The sequence below is a fragment of the Neurospora hispaniola genome (assembly GCF_033458365.1).
Source record: "Neurospora hispaniola strain FGSC 10403 chromosome Unknown B0T23scaffold_4, whole genome shotgun sequence".
NCBI classification, from domain to species: Eukaryota; Fungi; Ascomycota; class Sordariomycetes; order Sordariales; family Sordariaceae; genus Neurospora; species Neurospora hispaniola.
The window spans coordinates 2,149,997-2,166,758 of record NW_026944409.1 but is presented as its reverse complement, the minus strand read 5'-3'; the positions used below and the strand labels follow the sequence as shown (position 1 = coordinate 2,166,758).

Here is a 16,762-nt window from a genome sequence, read left to right as displayed (position 1 = left end):
GGTAGAAGGGTTTGAAAGGGAAGGAGGTATATAAAGTCAGGGTAGTGGAAAGACGAGTGCTAACATTGATGATACCTACCTAGTGACGGTCTATACAGAGCAGGGATGCAAAGATCCGGGAGTGGTGATTGGTATTGACGGGTGTTTTTCTGATGAGGAGAAAGGGCTGAAGGGGTATAAGGTGGATTGTCGTTGGTGGTAGGTAATCGAGCACTTGGCGGATCTGGTGAGCTATAGATGGAAGGATGAAGGGAGATGTCTGGTGTAGTTTCGTTTTGGAGGTTCGGTCGGTGGAGAAGCCGAAGGGTTGACTGCATTGTGAGGATGAGAGACTTGGTGTTTTGAGTATATGTACGATATGGGTGGACGGGAAATGTAGAAAAAGAGAAGCAACTTTACATTGACCTGCTGATTCTATGTGTCCAGGGGAAAGATGGTCGTCGACGATGCAAGTGTTGTCGGCAAGTGTCGTTGCTGAGAATAGCTGATGTATAACCAATTTGCGATGATATCAACTTTGAAACTAGAAGCTTTTGTTGGATTGTACTGGCCCCAGACACTATGAGGTCCTATTGCTCATGGCACCCGGCGGCTTTCCGGATCCCGGATTCGAGGGTCCCATAAAACTCGTGAGTGGGTCCTCGGGAGCGGCCCGGGTGGGTCGAGTGATTGTGCGGGTCTGCCCGGCCCCCACGTAGTGTAGATCTTGGAAGTCCGTTTGGATATTCGGCGAGAAACTTGCACAGAAGAGACACAGTAGTGCAAGGTATTCATTGAATTTATTACCCGTACTCGGCGTATGTTGTCAGTCCGGTATCCTGTATGTTAAACAGTTAGGCTTGAATATAAACCTATAGTTGTGCATTTTTCGACACCTACAAGTCCCATGCTTGATAAGTAGACCAAATAACGTGGCGAGTTCAAGGTAGAGGGATGGGAGATGTTGAAAGAGAAGCGAAAAGTTTGCAAATGACTTGATGAGCAACACGACGGGGCTAGAAAATATAGGTTAGGCGGTTCATGAAGACTTCCTCATCCTATAGTCTTTCTTCACAAAACAAATACATTTACCGGCCAAACTCTTTGGAGTATGGACTTCTTCTCAACCGATCTCTTTGTTTCAAGGCGTGCGGTCAACCCAAACTGGTTCACCCATACACGGAAACAGTGCACTCAACGAACGAAGGGTGACTACACTGCACCTCAACCAATGATGAAGCAGGGCCTCGCCACGCTGTCAATTTATGGTTAAGCTTCTTTGCGCGATGTAACACCCCAGTTTCCCTTGATAACGCGAAAGTCACTTACAGCCACCACATCAACGGCCCGGGTCTTGGCGTTTTCGCACAGCAAGCCCTTTTGGGAAGTGGTGATTGACGCAGGGTCACATTTTTGGTTGTCAGAGGGGAAAGAACTTGTCTGGTATGTACCTGGTCCCCGTTTTCTTCGGAAATTCAGAATAAGCTGTAGCAAAAATTTGTAAAGAGGAGTTCCTAGGACGACAAGAGGAATTAGTTGAGGCCCAATGGGATATATATACCTACGGTTTCGTACCTGTCTTGCCAGAAATAGGATTTCAGCGAGGCGTCGGATGAGGCTTGCGGGGCAACATCAAAACGGGGTTACATTGTTTTTCCACGGCGGTGATAAAGAGGGGGAAAAGATATTCGAAGATACAATGTGACACAGTCTGCTACGTACCGTTTCCTTTCTTAGATGGGCTGTAAAACGCCAAGCCAATAGTCGCGATACCTGTCGACAGCCACATCATGGAAACCAGTCATCGAATGGAGAAATTAGCCGAGCCGTAGCAAGAAACTGAACCTTATCCTTCACCATGAAAGCCGTTCACTAGGAAACCCAAGGGACCGCAGATGGGAGATAAACAAGTCCCTTGGTGGAATGTGGTTCAGATGGCACTTATGACCTCTCGCCTCAACTCGTCCGTGATTCAACGAAGCCAATACGAGGACAACAGCCACCTCACAAGGGCTAGACCATTGTGCAAGGGGTCTATATCATCTGGGGCTTGCGAGCTCCGAAATCCAACGTCCTTGCGAGATATGCAAGTGAATGGCTGGTCCCGATATTGGGGTATCATCACCAACAACCACCGACCTAAATGGCAGGATGCTTCCTTGTCTGGTTTGCGGCTGAAGCAATAATCTACCAAGCCCTGACTTCTCATTGGATCCTAATAACCAGAGAATATGCAAACAGGGGCCTTCATGGCTTGCCGTGTGTCTTTTCTTGGCTACAGAGTCCACAGATTCTGCCTCGTCCAATGCAAGAGAACCGACCAAAAGTCAAGCTGGCTGAAGGAGATCGGCAGAACAAGTCACTTTGGGCTTGATACCCCTCGAGCTCGGTGCCACTTTGGGTCGAGTTCGATGCAGTGTGTCTGGCGGACCCCTGACATGTTGGTTTTCTTTTAAGTCAGGCCATCCGCGTATATACTCAGGCTCGAGTCGTTTCTTCTGACCTACGACTCCTTTTCCTTTCCGAGTCTCACAAAGGATTTTGACAGCATAATTGTTCAGCCAGCACTACAGAGACTCGACTCAATATGGCATCATATGAACCAAAACAACCGACTGTTGCGACATCCGCAGAATGGAAGCAGTCTTGGTCAGCACCCAAGGCCGCCCCGGGGAGTGAGGAGCCCTGGACCACCGAAACACCGATTTGGCATGCCGTTGTGCGAGGTTTCCAGATATTTTTCGGTCTTGTGATTGCCGGATTGGCTGGTTATCTCATTCATGGTTATCTGATGGACGCTGTCGCGTTTGGTCTTGTTTGTGTAAGTCACGTCTTCGTGGACGGCCTTGATGTCATCGACTGACACATTGTGAAGTCGCTGTTCACCTGGATCATTTGCATCTGGTCACTGGTCAGCGAAAAGGTCCTGAGTGCTCGAAAGGCGTATAATATCTGGGCGACTTTGTCTTTGGATTTCTTCATGATCATCCTTTGGCTGGCCTCCATGGGTGCAAATGCGGCGAACCGAGCAACGTTCACAGTGGATGTCAATGTCGAGGGATGTTACGATGACGGAAGCAGCATCAGTGCCCATCACTGCATCGTGAGCAAGCGTGAGCTTGTGAAGCGGGGCGCCGTCGCTAGCGAAGCCGGTCTCGCAATGATGTCTGGTATCGCCGGTCTGAGTGCCATCCAAATGTGAGTCTCAGCAATGGATTTCCTGATGATTGATTGTCGCTGACTGGCGGTTGAACCAGGCTCCTCTTCGTCGCAACCTTTGCCTATAACGCGCATAAGTTCCGTCTGTACTACCAGGCCAACAAAGGACCCAAGACTACTCACAACGGGGCCTTGGAGATGAACGCACAACAGACGCCGATGCTTAGCGTCCAACAAGGAGGACCTGCACCACCATCATACCCACAGTACACCAATCAGCAAGCATACCAGCCGCAGGTCCCCGTACAACAGCCGGTAGAGCAGTATCAACCAACGCCTACAACGTCTCCGGCACCGGGCTCAATCCCGACCCCATCCCCACAGCCATACACATATGGACATGCCGAACAGCAATATCCGGTACAGCAGGCTCCCGCTCAGTATGCCCCGGCTCACCACCCTCCTCAGCAGTATGCCGAAGCCCCAGGTCACACCCCAGCCCAGTACCAACAAACTACCCAGTCCTACAGCCCCAACACGCATGAGATGCCCACTCACTCGCAAGGATATTCACAACCTACCTCATTCCCACAGTGAGACGTAGTGATTGTGCGATGGTCGACTCGTGCTGAGGAATGGCGAGCGAAGTTGGCCCATACAAGTCATGAGGCGCGTTGTCTTGGTTGATGTTTATTTTGGATATCCGGCAATGAATGTGTAAGGGGTCCAGGTTTTGATGCGTGCGGAATGTCTTGTGCCGTTGGCCGGTGCATATCTATGATACCTAGCTGGGGATAGGTAACACCGAGAAGAATCCATCTTCGGTCCTGAAACCCTTTTGGAGAAGTTGGGCATGCTGTGTAGCACCAGATGGAGGGCCTGTTTCCACCATGATCCAGGAGCTAATGATACCACTTTTGAATTTTGAATGTTGACAGCTGCAGGGTGTGTTGACTAGCAGAAGCTGAGATCGATATGATGCGTGTAACAATACACAACCTCAAGTGCCGTCCTTCAGGTGTGAAACTCTGATCTGGACCATTGATGCCTGCTCCGTGTATTCGCCTCGGACACTTTGCTTTTTTTTTTCATACCTCTAGTTGAGCAAAAGGCAGGTACGGCCGCATGAAGTAGCAAGACTGGACGGTGTGTCGTGATTCGCCCCTGCTGCTCAATAGTTTGGAAGGTACTACTGCCAACTTGAGGCTCTCAGGGTGGGGCCACAGATGTCGTACTCTGTGAGGGAGCTGCCCAAAGGGTAGTCACGACTGTCATATGAGCGGGAGGCCACACTTCAGTGGACAATCATCATGGTGGCCGGCTGAATTTGTCGTCGTTGTGGTTCACTCAGTTCCTTCGTTCCTGGCGACGCTCTTCACAAGTTCGTTGTTCTTTTTCAAATGATTCCAAGCAGTCACGACTGGTAGAGACATGTTTGTTCAGCCAGTCGCGACCAAGTGACACTCTGACATATGCAACTCACGCGGCTGGGACCGAACAGTGGTTGCATGCCCAGTGATCACAACACCGAGTCCAACGGGTCTCGGGTTGTTCAAGGAAGGTACCGATCACAGTCCTGGCCCAGATCCTTCCACGATCCGCCGAGTCAACAAACAATCTTGAGTGTCGATGTGTCCAGGCTCGGTCAACAGGACGTCAGAACAGCATGACTTTTTCCATAGCTCTGTCTCTCAATCGAAACCACAAGCGCAGTTTTCTTTGAAGGTGTCACTCATTCTTGCATGTGCCATTTCATCGACGCCTCTTTGTCCTGAGTGCCTCCCAGTAACACCACCATAGTGCCTTACTGTAGTCCGCGAACAGTGTGGTCAAAGATATGAGCCCATGCAGGAAGGACTCGTCGAATTGATCCAGGAAAGAATGGTGGAGGTCTGACGGGTGATACCTGGCAGACCGGCTTCCCAGGTACCCGAATGACGGACATCCGTGGTTGCCCAGTCCGACCACAAGATGGGTGAACAAAAGCAACAACATCCGTATCCCAGGAGACACGAAAACAATTGAAGAAGCCAGACCAAGTCACGTCGATTCGGCTCTCCAAGTTTTCCACTTAAATCCGGCCTTCCGTCCCCTCGGTTCCGCCTCCAGATCTTCTACAAGATCAGCTTCGGGAGCTTTTTTACTTTTTGCTTATGATATTCTCATCCCCAACATAGCTTTTGCCAGACACTGTCCGCCGCATTCTCTCCCATTCATGACTGCTGCCACCATCACGGTCTCTCCTTAGCCGCTTCCATTTTCGCCTTCTGTTTTCTGGATACCCCCCACCATCATCCAGTGAAAACAACTCTCAGCAAGTGCTCCATCACGACAAGATGAAGCAATATCAGATCCTGACTCTCCTTGCCTGCGTGGCTTCGGCCGCTGCCCAGGGTGTCACGGCCAAGATCGCCCCCGAAGCCAAGGCCCCCACGGGATGTGGCCTGAATTTCAACGACAGGTTCGAGCTGGACATCTTGGAACTCGGCAACCCAACCAAAAGAAGCGAGGTATGGCCTGAGTGTCTAGACTCGGGTGACCAAGATGGATGCTGACAATACCACCGTACAACAGCAGCTCCGCCAGTGCCATGGCGAAGGCACTCTCGTTTCCCAGCTTGTGGATGGTGTGTTGACCGACGCCCATGGTCGAACCGGATACATTGCCTCGAATTTCCAGTTCCAGTTTGACGGTCCCCCTCAGGCTGGTGCAATCTACACGGCTGGCTTCTCGGTGTGCAACAACGGCTCTTTGGCGTTGGGCGGGTCCACCGTCTTCTATCAATGCCGCTCCGGTGACTTCCAAAACCTTTACGACCGCTGGTGGGCTGAGCAGTGCAGTCCTGCAGAGATCTTGGTAATCCCTTGTGGTGACAGCCATCAGGACGCTGCGATCAACGGCGTCGTTGTCGGGACCACAATCCTACCCACGACAGTGGTTATCCCACAGAGTGATGGTGAGGGGAAGGCCGTGGTTACTACGGCAGCTGTTCCGCTATGCTCTGTTGGCCAGATCGGAGATGGTATGCCGTTGTCTCTCCCTTCCTACCTTTTGTAAGTGTTGTGTTGAAACTGACGTTACCAATGAAGGTCAGATTCAGGGACATCCGACCCTCTGTTCCGAATTTGAGTTCCCCACGCCACTGACGGACCTGGTACCTGTTTCTGAGTATGCCGATGGTCAGATCCAAGTGACACCTCCTGCCCCTAAGACACCTGGAAACCCCCAGTCGCAGCTTACGCCCCCTAATTCAGTTCCCAACATCTTTTTGACGACTACTCCTGCTTCCGGATCGCCGCCAGCCCAGAATACCGAGGTTCCTCCCGGGGTCATTGTCGTGCCGCCCAAGCCCAGCGTCGTGATCACCAACGATGCCGGCCGCCGCTGGCTATCCAGTATCAACGGATACATAGGCATTGCCCTGGGCGTTTTCGGTGGCATGCGGTTCATCTGAGCACATGTCGTGGCGGAGTGAGATAATGTGTTAGGGAGGAGGGGATGAATACATGATTAGAAGTCGGTGATGTACATAAATTAGGGAGTCACGCCAGAGCGAGCACATTTAACAGGTTTTGGGGCTAACTTTGTCCTTTCTTTCTCCACCTCTTGATGCCGAGTGAAGTTGGTGACTACGAAGTTGGTGATGCACATGGGTTTCTCGATTGCGTGGTGTTGATTGACATTCCCGAGTGGTCGTAACTGAACGCATCTCGATCAGGACATTCCACTTTCGGTATGCTCTTGTTTTGCATTCAAAAGTTTTTAATATACCTTCAAAGTTGATTTCTGGGCAGTTCCTGAATGGAGAAATTGTTAATGGGCTGTGGCCGACATGCTGAATTGTTATTGATGCTGTTTATGTTCGGTTTCTTGTATGGGGACCACTTCTGTAGATACCGAGGTACCGTACGCTAGGCCTTGAAGCCCTCTGAACCAATTGCGGGACAAACATAAAGGGAAGTAGTGTAGCGTTCAAGTGCAACCGGCAGGCAGCCTAGCGTTGCAGGACCCACCCGGTTTTCAGTGGACTAAACGTCACGGCTGCTCGAGGTCGCCCTGCAACCCTCGCTGTCGCGTAAACGTCCACTTCCCATTTTACTTTTTTGCGACCACAAAATCGCCGGCATTTCCAAAGCCGACGGCGCTATTGCTGCTTCCAACGAGGGGCTTAATAATCAACAAAAGACACCATCCAATCTACGACAAGCTCACGATTAGAAGCTATCTGTGGCAGCTGCCCCCTTCCTCGCACGCCCATCTGTCACTCCAAGCACCCATCCAACATTGCGTTCGAGTCTCCAGACCCGACTATCAAGCAAGCCGCAGTATACTTGCGCCATCTTGCAACCATGGCAGAATACTGGAAATCTACGCCCAAATACTGGTGCAAACACTGCTCCGTCTTCGTCCGCGACACCCCTCTGGAGCGCAGAAACCATGAGTCGACCGCCAAGCACCAGGGCGCCATCAAGCGCTCCCTGCGCGATCTACACCGGTCCGCAGACCAACAAGAACGAGAAAAAGAGCGAGCGAGAAGGGAAGTTGAGCGGTTGAATGGGGTCGTTACTGGCTCTGGCTCAACAACACCAAGGGCCAGTGGGAGCGGGAGTGGTGGCGCTGGACCAAAAGGAGGACATAAACCTGGTGGTGGAGCAGGAGGAGCAGGACCGACGGGTGCTAATGCTGCTGCTGTTGGATTAAGCGAAGCGGACAGACAAAGGCAATTGGAGCAGTTGGCTGAGTTGGGCGTGAATATCCCGACGGAGCTGAGGGGGAGTATGGCGTTGGCGGGGGACTGGGAGGTTACTAATGTTAGGGTTGTCAATGAGGATGCAGATGGTGCAGCGGCGGGTCAGAATGCCGGTGCAGGTGGCGCAGGTGTGATTCCTGTGGGAGCAGAGGGGAGAGCGGTAGGTGTGAAGAGGGAGAGGGAACGGACGGAAGAGGAAAAGGAACAGGAGGAGGCTATCAAAGGATTGTTTAAGAGACCGAAGAAGTGGGGGGTGGGAAGCAAGGTGGCGAAGATGGAGGAGGATAAGGAGTTGGAAGAGTTGTTGAGTGGGGGGATTCCACTCAAGAAGGAGGAGAAGGGAACCGTCAAGACGGAGGAGGAGCAGGATGTCAAGAGGGAAGACGGGGATGAACAGGACGGGGAGGTGAGTGTTAAGCAAGAGGAGGACGGTGTAGAAGGGGGTGTGAAGAAGGAAGAGAATGCCGATGCAGAGGAGGACAACGCCATTTCCAAGATCCCGGCTATCAAGAGCGAGCCCAACGAGGCTCTGTCGGGGATTGCTGATGAAGTTGCCCCTCCGCTTGCTACGGGCGAGTCTGATGTTGCGGCTGCGGCTGCGGACGCGGTTCCGGCTGTGGTGTTCAAGAAGCGGAAACCGAAGAATGTGCGTCAGAAGTAGGAGGGGTTATTCTTCAGGAATATCTGAAACCTCTCATGTTGTATTTTGTCAATGATACCCTCTTACAACCCTTGGAGATCAGTGTGGCCTGTGACCGAGCTCTGATCCGCATTGAAGGTTAGTTTCGTTGCTACGATTATCGGCGTGGTGACCAACATCACCGACACAGATACTGATGATGTAGAAACGTATTCATGCTGAACATTCCTGTTCAGCGAACCATCTTCAAACATCCATGGTACCATCGCCCTGTCCACTCAGACAAGAACAATAAGCCTGAAAGAAGGACAAGCTCTCGTCCTCACCGTCTCGCGGCACCAATTCCGAAGTCCGAACATCATCATATCTGAGCAACCCCGTTCTTTGTTATCAAGATCCAATGCCTCAACGAAAAGCACAATGGATACCAACGGACAAGTTACCCGCGGTATCCAGCCGCAGCGCAGGGCAGACAAGGCTCACAAAGGCATTTGAAACCGGGGCAGCACACAACTCACCCGGACAATGGGCTTGTTCTTCCGCTCTGTTATAAAAATCTGTGAACAGCTCGAAACACTCTCTGGGATTTAAACACGATTGTCAAAATACATAAAAACCACGAGATTCCAGTGCGTAGGTCTTCAAGTAAAAGCCCACCAAGTCAAACGCATAGTTCCAAGTCTTACTCACCTCGATCAAGAGACGCACACAGCTGAACTTACAACCCAACTATCACTACTACCATCACCGCTTCCGCAACAATGCCATCCTCCTCGGCTGCCTCCAGCCCTTCTACCACCACTAGCCCAACCCTCCCCTCCATCACCCACTCCCTCCTCCAAACATCCCTCTCTCTCAAGCGCGACTTTCGCTTCCTCAAACTGACCGTCCGAGTGTCCGATTCCAAACGTTCCTCACTTGAAATCGCCTTTGATGCATCCGAAACCCACAAACTCCTCCGCACCTCCCTTGCCCGACTCAACTCTGCAACCCGATGCTTCATCCGCGATGCCAATGTTTTGTTGGATGAGGAGGTGAATCGGTCTTTTGATGCTTATTTACGCCGCTCGGATTTCTACTCTGGAATTCACAGAGAACAAGAAGAAGGACAAGAAGGAGAGGAAGAAGGATGGCATGTTCTAGACATGACTGCCGAAGAAAAAGAGACGAGAAGAGAGTTGAGGAGGGTACTTGGGGTGGTGGAGGACTTGAGAGGGGTATTTCTCAAGAAGGCCGGGAAGTACGTGCTAAAAGGGGGAAAAGGAAAGGTAAAACAGGATGATGATGGTGAGGTGGATGATCTGGGAGATTTGGTAGGGGTGTTGGGTAAGTTGAATGAGGATGGAGATGGGGAGGACGATGAGGGTAAAGATGGAAAGGTGAGTCAAGATGAGGATATCAAGGTAGGATTGGAAAGACTGGCTGGTCGACTGGGAATGGGGAAGAACGAGGACAGACGCGCTCATCGGCTTTGACATAAGTTGTGGATGGGAAGTTATTTTGCGTGTGTGTGACTTGGAGGAACGGTTCGAAATGTGGTGTCGTATAGAATCAGTCTACTAGCGACTGGATAATTGAAGGCATTTGTTAGCCATGTTGTTTGAGACCTCATCGATCTATCCCTTATGATACCTAGCAATACAACTCGAAGCAAAAACACTGATTCAGGCTTCAAGTTTGGCACCTGACGATAACAGTGTCGTCGTCTGCAATAATACTTTTACAGTCGTCGTCACAACGGGGATTAGGTCTCGACATTGGTCCCCCTTCCCACCTCCCCATCACCACCCAATGGACACTCATCATCGGAGCAGCGTCGACCGACGACCATACCTTTCCATTTCACCAACTGAGAAGTTATTGAGGCCGAAAGGTACATTCGACAGGGTATCTATTGGGTACCTATGACGCTTTGCGCTGTCATTGCAGGGTCGTTCAACGATGGTCCGTCCCAATGCTCCGGTGATTCGCGTCCGAGTGGATGACGTTTAGAGTGGAACCCATCCCCTCGACTCCTCGACAGTGATATAAGTGATAACCCCAATGAAAGAAAGCTGCAATAGAAAGAAGAGATTGAACAAAGCACACTCTCTCAAACAAACATTCCCCAGAGTAAGTCTAGAACCAGACTTCTGACGAAACAATCTCGAGCCACGACCACCGAATCATACAAACAACCGCCGCTGACCGACAAGTCCAGACCACCTATCAAGGACAAACGCACAGACACATCACACCCCCTCCCAAGTCTTCCATCCATCTATCACCATCATCATGTCTTACGCCGGACACTCCAAAGTTGGCTTCCCCAACATCTATGAGGATGGCGATCAGCGTAACGTTCCTACTGACGAGGTCGATAACCTCGTTCAGCACAGCGGAAAGAACATAAAGGCCTACCGCCCTCGTATGTCTCTCTGTCCCTCTCTCTCAGCACTTACCAAACAAACAGACGTGTGCTGTACCTTGTGTAATGCCATACTGACTTCCATGACACCATGACAGGGGAACAAGCCGCCGCGCTCAACGAACATCTCGTGGAAGAGACTCAAAAGTTGAGGGAAGAGGCTATGAAGAAGGATCCCACACGTGCTGTTAGTTTGACCACCCATACTCCACTCCGTGACTCGGTTTTTTTTTTTTTTTTTTTTTTTTTTTTTTCCTATCATTTTTCTTCTCTTCCTCTTCCTCGCGTTTGTCCACATGAAATCTTCAGTCCAATTTTCGAGTCTCAGAAAGAAAGGGATGACTGACTGACATCATGTCCTGCTCCCACAGGCAGAACTCCATGGTAACAAGCCCTGCAAGGGCGCTCTCATTGACAAGGAGTTGGCGGAGGAGGATGCGGCGGAGTTGAGGAAGAAGGAGCAGAAGCTCAAGCAAGGAATTGCTGGAGCGACCCATTTCAAAAACAAACACCATCACCGTAAGAATGAGGAGGAGGAGCAGTGATGGAACAATAAAAGCCATGACGGCGAACGCTAGATTTTACCGTTTGGATAATGTACGATATTATGATGAAATAGGGGTAACGGGTATAAACGGCACATGGAATGATAGGACGGAAGCTGAAATGAATGGATCAATCAACCTACAGGTATTTTTATTATGCAGTTGCCGTTTGGTCAGCTTCCATCCTCTTGCCATTGGTTTGTACAGATGCTGAGCGTGTCAGAGAGAAGTTGTTCTTGTTCCAGTTGCCCCTGGAGCCGTTTGTCCTCCACTCTTCTGGACAGAGAATTTGGAAAAAGGTTGTCCCATACTGTAGCATGTAAAAGAACGCCGGACAAAGACTGGGAATGGGTTACCTAGCTAGCTAGAATTGCAATCTCGATAGAAAAATCATCACAATTGGTGGCCGTGGTAAACGAGAGCCCTGGATCCAAACACACCCGCTGCTTCCAGTTCGCTTTGTTCCTGCTACCTTTGGTTGCGCCTTCCTCATGTAGTGAAATGACGTTTCCATGGGACGGCATGACTGGACCGGCGACATATGCTTCTAGAGCAGGAGCACACTTTTTCAGATCTGACATACTAAAAGTGCAGTAGCACACGCGTCAGGTTGCTTGCGTCCGCCGCGTACTTGTCATTCTACTTGTCATCTCTGGAACACAACATGGAAGATTCGACCAAAGTATGGAAGGGACACAACGGCTGGCAAGATCCCGCGATCTTAAGCGGCCGCGTATGGATGGATTGCCATGGTAGTGGAAAGAACAGATCCTACTGAGGGAACAGCCTTGGCTTCGACGCAGCTGTGAGACTTGCCCCCACGGAGATGCCTCGATATTCGGGATAATGTACCTGTCCGGTCAATCAGGCATAATGAAACACCTACACATGAGAAAGCACTGGTTTTCACTTGGAAACTCGGCGGAAAATTGCCAAAGCGCAAGAAACGGATATCAGGCCTTGCTGATATAGTCGCTCGAAGCAACTGTCTAGTATACATTGGAGCCAGAACCACCACACCATGCAGGGTTTGGACATCTACACTACCCAGCCTCATGTTTCCAAGGCTCTTGTGTCAAGGAAGCGCATTCCAACTGCCAGTCCGCGTCATAACCTGTGAGAAAGAGGTAATAAGTGCCAAGAACGTGAGTTTACAACCGTCAGGAACATGAAGAGATAGTAAGAATGACTTGTATTGGTATTGCTCCGTAGATGTCCGATCTGGCATACGCTATCAATCCGGTGATGGTAAACAAAGATGCCGTTTCCCACCAATAAAAGCAAAAATCCAGAGAATAACGCCAAACATGGTGTGATATGCAGTGATGCTCGGAGGAAATATGCTTAGCTCAAGCAGTCATCATCCCAAGGAACCACTTCTCGTGGGCACGGGGGTCGAGACTGTTGAGCCACTTGACAGAGCCTTGGGCAGTTGCTCGCGCAACCCTGTCATAGTTCTGCTGGCAGGTCATCAGCCGAAGAACGGCCTCCTCCCAAAGGTCGATGTTCTGCTCCGGGACAATATAGTCACCATTTTCGTGCTTGGCGCCAGTGACAACGTTAACAGGGAGACAGTAAGGCAAGTCAATCTTGGCTTCCTTGAGACCGCCGGCATTGGAAGCGATGACGGGGATGCCGCGAAGCTGGGCCTCAGTCACGACAACTCCCCACGCCTCGAGCCAGACAGAAGGTGCAAGCAAGACCTTGATGCGGTCCCAAATTTCATCCGTGTTGCTGGTGGTGGGCATGACCCTTGATTCGTAGTGGAAAGTAAGCGTTGGGTTGTGCTCGAGGACAAGGGAATATGGACTTACTTCATGTTGGGGAGTTCCTTAAGTTGATCAAGGTGCTTGCTTCGGGAGCCCCAGCTGCTCCAAGTGACAAACTGAATCTGCGGCAGTCTTTTGGCGAGCTCAACAAGGATGGAAAGGCCTTTGTGAGGGCAGGGATTAACCATGCCGACCTCGAACTTGTCGATGTTGTACCGCTGAACGGGCATGCCCCCAGTGCGAGCATCGAGGTAGGTGAGGGGGCTGTGAACAAGGAACGTCGTCTTGAGTCTGCCGTGCTGCCAAGCGTAGTCTCCGATGGCCTTCGAGACCACCCAAATTCCTTCAAGCTCTCTAAGCAGTTGGTCCTCGACCTTAGGGGACGAGCAATGACCCAAAATGCCGTTGCAGTACGGGCCGAAAGGCAGCTGCTCGGCAGTGTGGATGACATTGATTCTCTTGAACGTGGGCCTCAGGGCGTGGTCAGCCGTGACTTTCATCGTGACGGGATCGTTGAAGACGACATGAGTAGGACGGTACGCAGTGATATGTTTGGAGAAGATGTCGATCAAGGTCCGCATGCGCTGAGTAATGGAGCGGTCCTAGAAAACGAATGTTAGCCCTCGATCTTGATGTTTGGAGGATTGGAAAAAGGTACCTCAAGGTAATCTTGGGTGTCCCGCCAGAATTCCCTAGTGGGGTAAGCTTCATTGAAAGGGACGCGAGAAATGACGATATTGTGAATGCCATGCTCGTCCATGAATGTCTTGACATCAAGTTCGTGTTGGTTTCCCTTGGAGTCGATGACTGGCAGACCCGAATGGTGGGTCACGTTAGGTTCGACACCTTTGGCTCTGGCCAGCTCGGCGTACTTTTCGACCTCGTCTTCAAATCCGTAGCAGATCTGAGCGGCATCATGGCCAAACAGGCGCAACTGGCGAAGGAGATTGACGTTGGCCTTGTAGCCTCCTGAGGAGGGAGTGAGACCTTGCGCAGTCTGAACCAAAAAGACGCGCATCTTGGTCGTCGTCAGAACACCGTTGGACACCCCGCAGGGTCCGTAAGGAGCGTCGGTCGAGATGGTCATGGTGACCGTCGAGAGAGAAAAAGGACCGTCGAGAGGGAAAAAAGGAACGAACAACTTGAAAAGTCAAGTCAGCTCAAAAAAGAAGAGAAGTCGAGTCTCGCAACCTAGTCAAAATGACGAAGAAAGCTGTGAGGTCTCTATGGTGCTGGTGAGGAAAGGAAGATGTGAAAGAGGAGGATGGAGGAGGAGAGGAGGAGGGGGAGAAGGGTTTTGTTCAGGGTGTGGGCTTTAAGAGGGAAACTGGAAGGTACGATATAAGAAACTTTACCTGTCGTCCCAAGTGCGAAACTGCGAAGTGCCTTCCTTCACCCCACAACTTCAATACCAGGAACGGGATCAGTCAAAATCCCCCTATCATCTCTAACAATGAGCCTCATTTGAAATCTGTCACGCGCCAGTGCTTCAAGCGTTTCATTCGAAAGTGTAGCGGTGGGAGCTCGGGCTAGCTGGCCGCTTTCCTGATGGGATGACGAAATGCGCACTTTGTATCTTGACTGCATACAGACCCAAGGTGGATTTCGGCCAGAAGGACGGAAAAGCCTGTGCAGGGGGATACAAACAGCCCGTTCAACCCTACAACGGGCACAATCGACAGCAAGCGGGATGAGGGATCTGACGAGGCAGCTTGAGGACTAGTCTACCTAGTCTAGACGGGAGGTGGTAGGTAGGCCATCTTGGCCGATGAGTACGTCAGATACAGTCGTGCGAAAGCAAGAAAGCTCCATGAAAGCTGAGGGACAGTGAGGCTTAATGTACCCAGACGTAGCAGGTTCACGGTACTTTCAGTTTCTGTCGCTCGAAAGCGGTTTGTTGCTTGCAGCGCAAAGTCCAAGCACTTGCAGGAACAACTTCTCTGAAGATGGGTGTCCCAAACAAGCTGCAACCACAAGCGTGGGTTGCCAGCGCGTGGGATCATGTTAGCTCGGGTCGTGCTGGCCGTGTGCAGGCTTCTAATTGCCGTGGCCCGATATGAGAGTTCCACCATACAGGTCCCCAACGGAAGGCGCCCATGTGTAGACGGAGTTGCGTGTGTAACATTGAGAACAAGATGGTAGGGTATCGGATGTGAGTAGCCCGCTTCAGGTCTATGGAAGTTATCCGCCAAGTTCATGGTGAGAGCAACCTCAAGGCCAATAAGGGCACCCCGGGCATGAGCGGTACTTACCCGCCATAACAATGTTGATGGCAGGCCTGTCGTCATGAGCATGAAGTGCAGCTTAACTCTGAATCAGAGCTCAGAGCACCGCATACACCAGAAGGACGGGGAAGCATCCGTTGTGCGAGTTTGAGTCAGGTGTAACACGAACATTGCAGTCAGTACGTCGTGACTGTTAGTTCGTACGTTGCCTTTCACAGTACGGTATTGTAAACGGTATCTCTGCCTTGGGCAAACCGAGCGGAAACCACCCAATGAAGAGGCTAAATGGTGAAGGTTGCGACACAGCGCCTTCCCTCCCTCTCTGTTGCCACGCCCGCAGCAAAGCGTCGGCAGCCGACGAGGCAATTGAGACTTTCTGGAACAGGCAACAGCTCAGGCTACCAAGCTACCGCTGTGCGCTCGGTTGTGCAACATGTACAACTTAATCTTTAAATGAACAAGAAAAAGGAGGTCATCAGAGAAAAGTCAGTCCTGCCCTGCAATGGCCAGCCTAGTAAAATGGCCCAGCTCCGCCTTGGTTGCCCTCATCTGGCGCAGTGCCATGTTGAGCGCAGTCACTGCTGGCCGACACTCGCGGTGCTAGCCCAACTCCCGTCTTTCCCGTCTCCAATGTGGTTGTGATTGGAAGTCCATCACCAATCTTCTCCCAGCTGACGGTCCTCCATATGTAAACCGTCCACTCGCCCGGTTCGTCGAACATTACGTCCACAGCATCCATTCGAAGCCTGAAGCTTACAGTCTCTGTGTCAGCCGTGTAACGGAATGTCGAAACGACGTGGGTGTCTTAATACCGATAGCCTGTGTTGCTGCCGACGCGTCGCCTACTTCCTCGTCCAACAAAAGCAACCGCAGCTGCCGCGGCGACTTGCCCCGCCTAAAATTCCAAAAAATCAACATAAACCGAGGTTCGCGCGATATGGCGCCACGACACCTCGACATCTTGATGCGATCATTGCGGATGCCGTCCACAGCGACTACCCCTTCGCTCGAAGCGGAATCTCCATACGATGATAGAGGGTACCACTGAGCCACTGTAGTGGTAGACTTCGCTCCCCACGACATGACGTCCATTTTTCCTTGTGAAATAGGCCCTCGTCACCTCTTAAGGTGGCATTATTTCCCGACCTTGGCGCACATTGTGTTGTGGTGACGATACCGTCGCAGATAGCACCGAGATATTCAGAGAGTGAATGAATCGAATAGCCAACCTGATGCATTTGGGCAATTGAATGGAAGAACACACTGGAGTTGAAGGGCTCTTGGTCCA

At 51.2% G+C, this 16,762-nt stretch overlaps 7 protein-coding genes across 7 annotated transcripts; 4 read left to right on the top strand and 3 right to left on the bottom strand.

Annotated features, from left to right (window-relative positions):
- Positions 1-559: 559 nt before the first annotated feature.
- B0T23DRAFT_395854 (uncharacterized protein) lies at positions 560-1,768 on the bottom strand (the record flags this gene model as incomplete). The annotated part of the gene is made up of 5 exons (XM_062838218.1): positions 560-737; positions 787-818; positions 1,309-1,464; positions 1,545-1,597; positions 1,702-1,768. The coding sequence occupies 5 exons, from the start codon at positions 1,766-1,768 to the stop codon at positions 560-562; spliced, it is 486 nt and encodes a 161-aa protein (XP_062692959.1).
- Positions 1,769-2,566: 798 nt separating this feature from the next.
- On the top strand, positions 2,567-3,735 carry B0T23DRAFT_315939 (uncharacterized protein; the record flags this gene model as incomplete). Its single annotated transcript, XM_062834893.1, has 3 exons — positions 2,567-2,800; positions 2,855-3,177; positions 3,237-3,735. 3 exons carry the CDS (start codon positions 2,567-2,569, stop codon positions 3,733-3,735), a joined length of 1,056 nt encoding a protein of 351 aa, XP_062692958.1.
- A 1,739-nt stretch (positions 3,736-5,474) lies between these two features.
- B0T23DRAFT_358088 (uncharacterized protein) lies at positions 5,475-6,960 on the top strand (the record flags this gene model as incomplete). Its single annotated transcript, XM_062836199.1, has 3 exons — positions 5,475-5,648; positions 5,713-6,160; positions 6,228-6,960. 3 exons carry the CDS (start codon positions 5,475-5,477, stop codon positions 6,590-6,592), a joined length of 987 nt encoding a protein of 328 aa, XP_062692957.1. The 3' UTR covers positions 6,593-6,960.
- A 252-nt stretch (positions 6,961-7,212) lies between these two features.
- Positions 7,213-8,621, top strand: B0T23DRAFT_379819 (uncharacterized protein). The gene has a single exon (XM_062837171.1). The coding sequence runs from the start codon at positions 7,488-7,490 to the stop codon at positions 8,547-8,549; it is 1,062 nt and encodes a 353-aa protein (XP_062692956.1). The 5' UTR covers positions 7,213-7,487; the 3' UTR covers positions 8,550-8,621.
- Positions 8,622-9,289: 668 nt separating this feature from the next.
- B0T23DRAFT_395850 (uncharacterized protein) lies at positions 9,290-11,480 on the top strand (the record flags this gene model as incomplete). Its single annotated transcript, XM_062838217.1, has 6 exons — positions 9,290-9,907; positions 10,197-10,415; positions 10,592-10,640; positions 10,729-10,935; positions 11,034-11,122; positions 11,307-11,480. 6 exons carry the CDS (start codon positions 9,290-9,292, stop codon positions 11,478-11,480), a joined length of 1,356 nt encoding a protein of 451 aa, XP_062692955.1.
- Positions 11,481-12,683: 1,203 nt separating this feature from the next.
- B0T23DRAFT_143316 (UDP-Glycosyltransferase/glycogen phosphorylase) lies at positions 12,684-14,573 on the bottom strand. The gene is made up of 3 exons (XM_062832396.1): positions 13,908-14,573; positions 13,295-13,851; positions 12,684-13,232 (listed from the first exon to the last, which is right to left on the bottom strand). Exons 1-3 carry the CDS (start codon positions 14,334-14,336, stop codon positions 12,830-12,832), a joined length of 1,389 nt encoding a protein of 462 aa, XP_062692954.1. The 5' UTR covers positions 14,337-14,573; the 3' UTR covers positions 12,684-12,829.
- Positions 14,574-16,171: 1,598 nt separating this feature from the next.
- B0T23DRAFT_143304 (uncharacterized protein) lies at positions 16,172-16,669 on the bottom strand. The gene has a single exon (XM_062832395.1). It carries the CDS (start codon positions 16,564-16,566, stop codon positions 16,228-16,230), a length of 339 nt encoding a protein of 112 aa, XP_062692953.1. The 5' UTR covers positions 16,567-16,669; the 3' UTR covers positions 16,172-16,227.
- Positions 16,670-16,762: the final 93 nt, after the last annotated feature.

What these genes read in the sequence shown, in the direction of transcription:
- B0T23DRAFT_379819 (XM_062837171.1), top strand. Translation starts at nt 7,488, where the DNA reads ATGGCAGAATACTGGAAATCTACGCCCAAATACTGGTGCAAACACTGC.
- B0T23DRAFT_143316 (XM_062832396.1), bottom strand. Translation starts at nt 14,336, where the DNA reads ATGACCATCTCGACCGACGCTCCTTACGGACCCTGCGGGGTGTCCAAC. An exon ending in ACACCCAAGATTACCTTGAG is followed by an intron (nt 13,852 to 13,907) that starts GTACCTTTTTCC and finishes TTCGTTTTCTAG; the next exon opens with GACCGCTCCATTACTCAGCG. An exon ending in AAGGAACTCCCCAACATGAA is followed by an intron (nt 13,233 to 13,294) that starts GTAAGTCCATAT and finishes CTACGAATCAAG; the next exon opens with GGTCATGCCCACCACCAGCA.
- B0T23DRAFT_143304 (XM_062832395.1), bottom strand. Translation starts at nt 16,566, where the DNA reads ATGGACGTCATGTCGTGGGGAGCGAAGTCTACCACTACAGTGGCTCAG.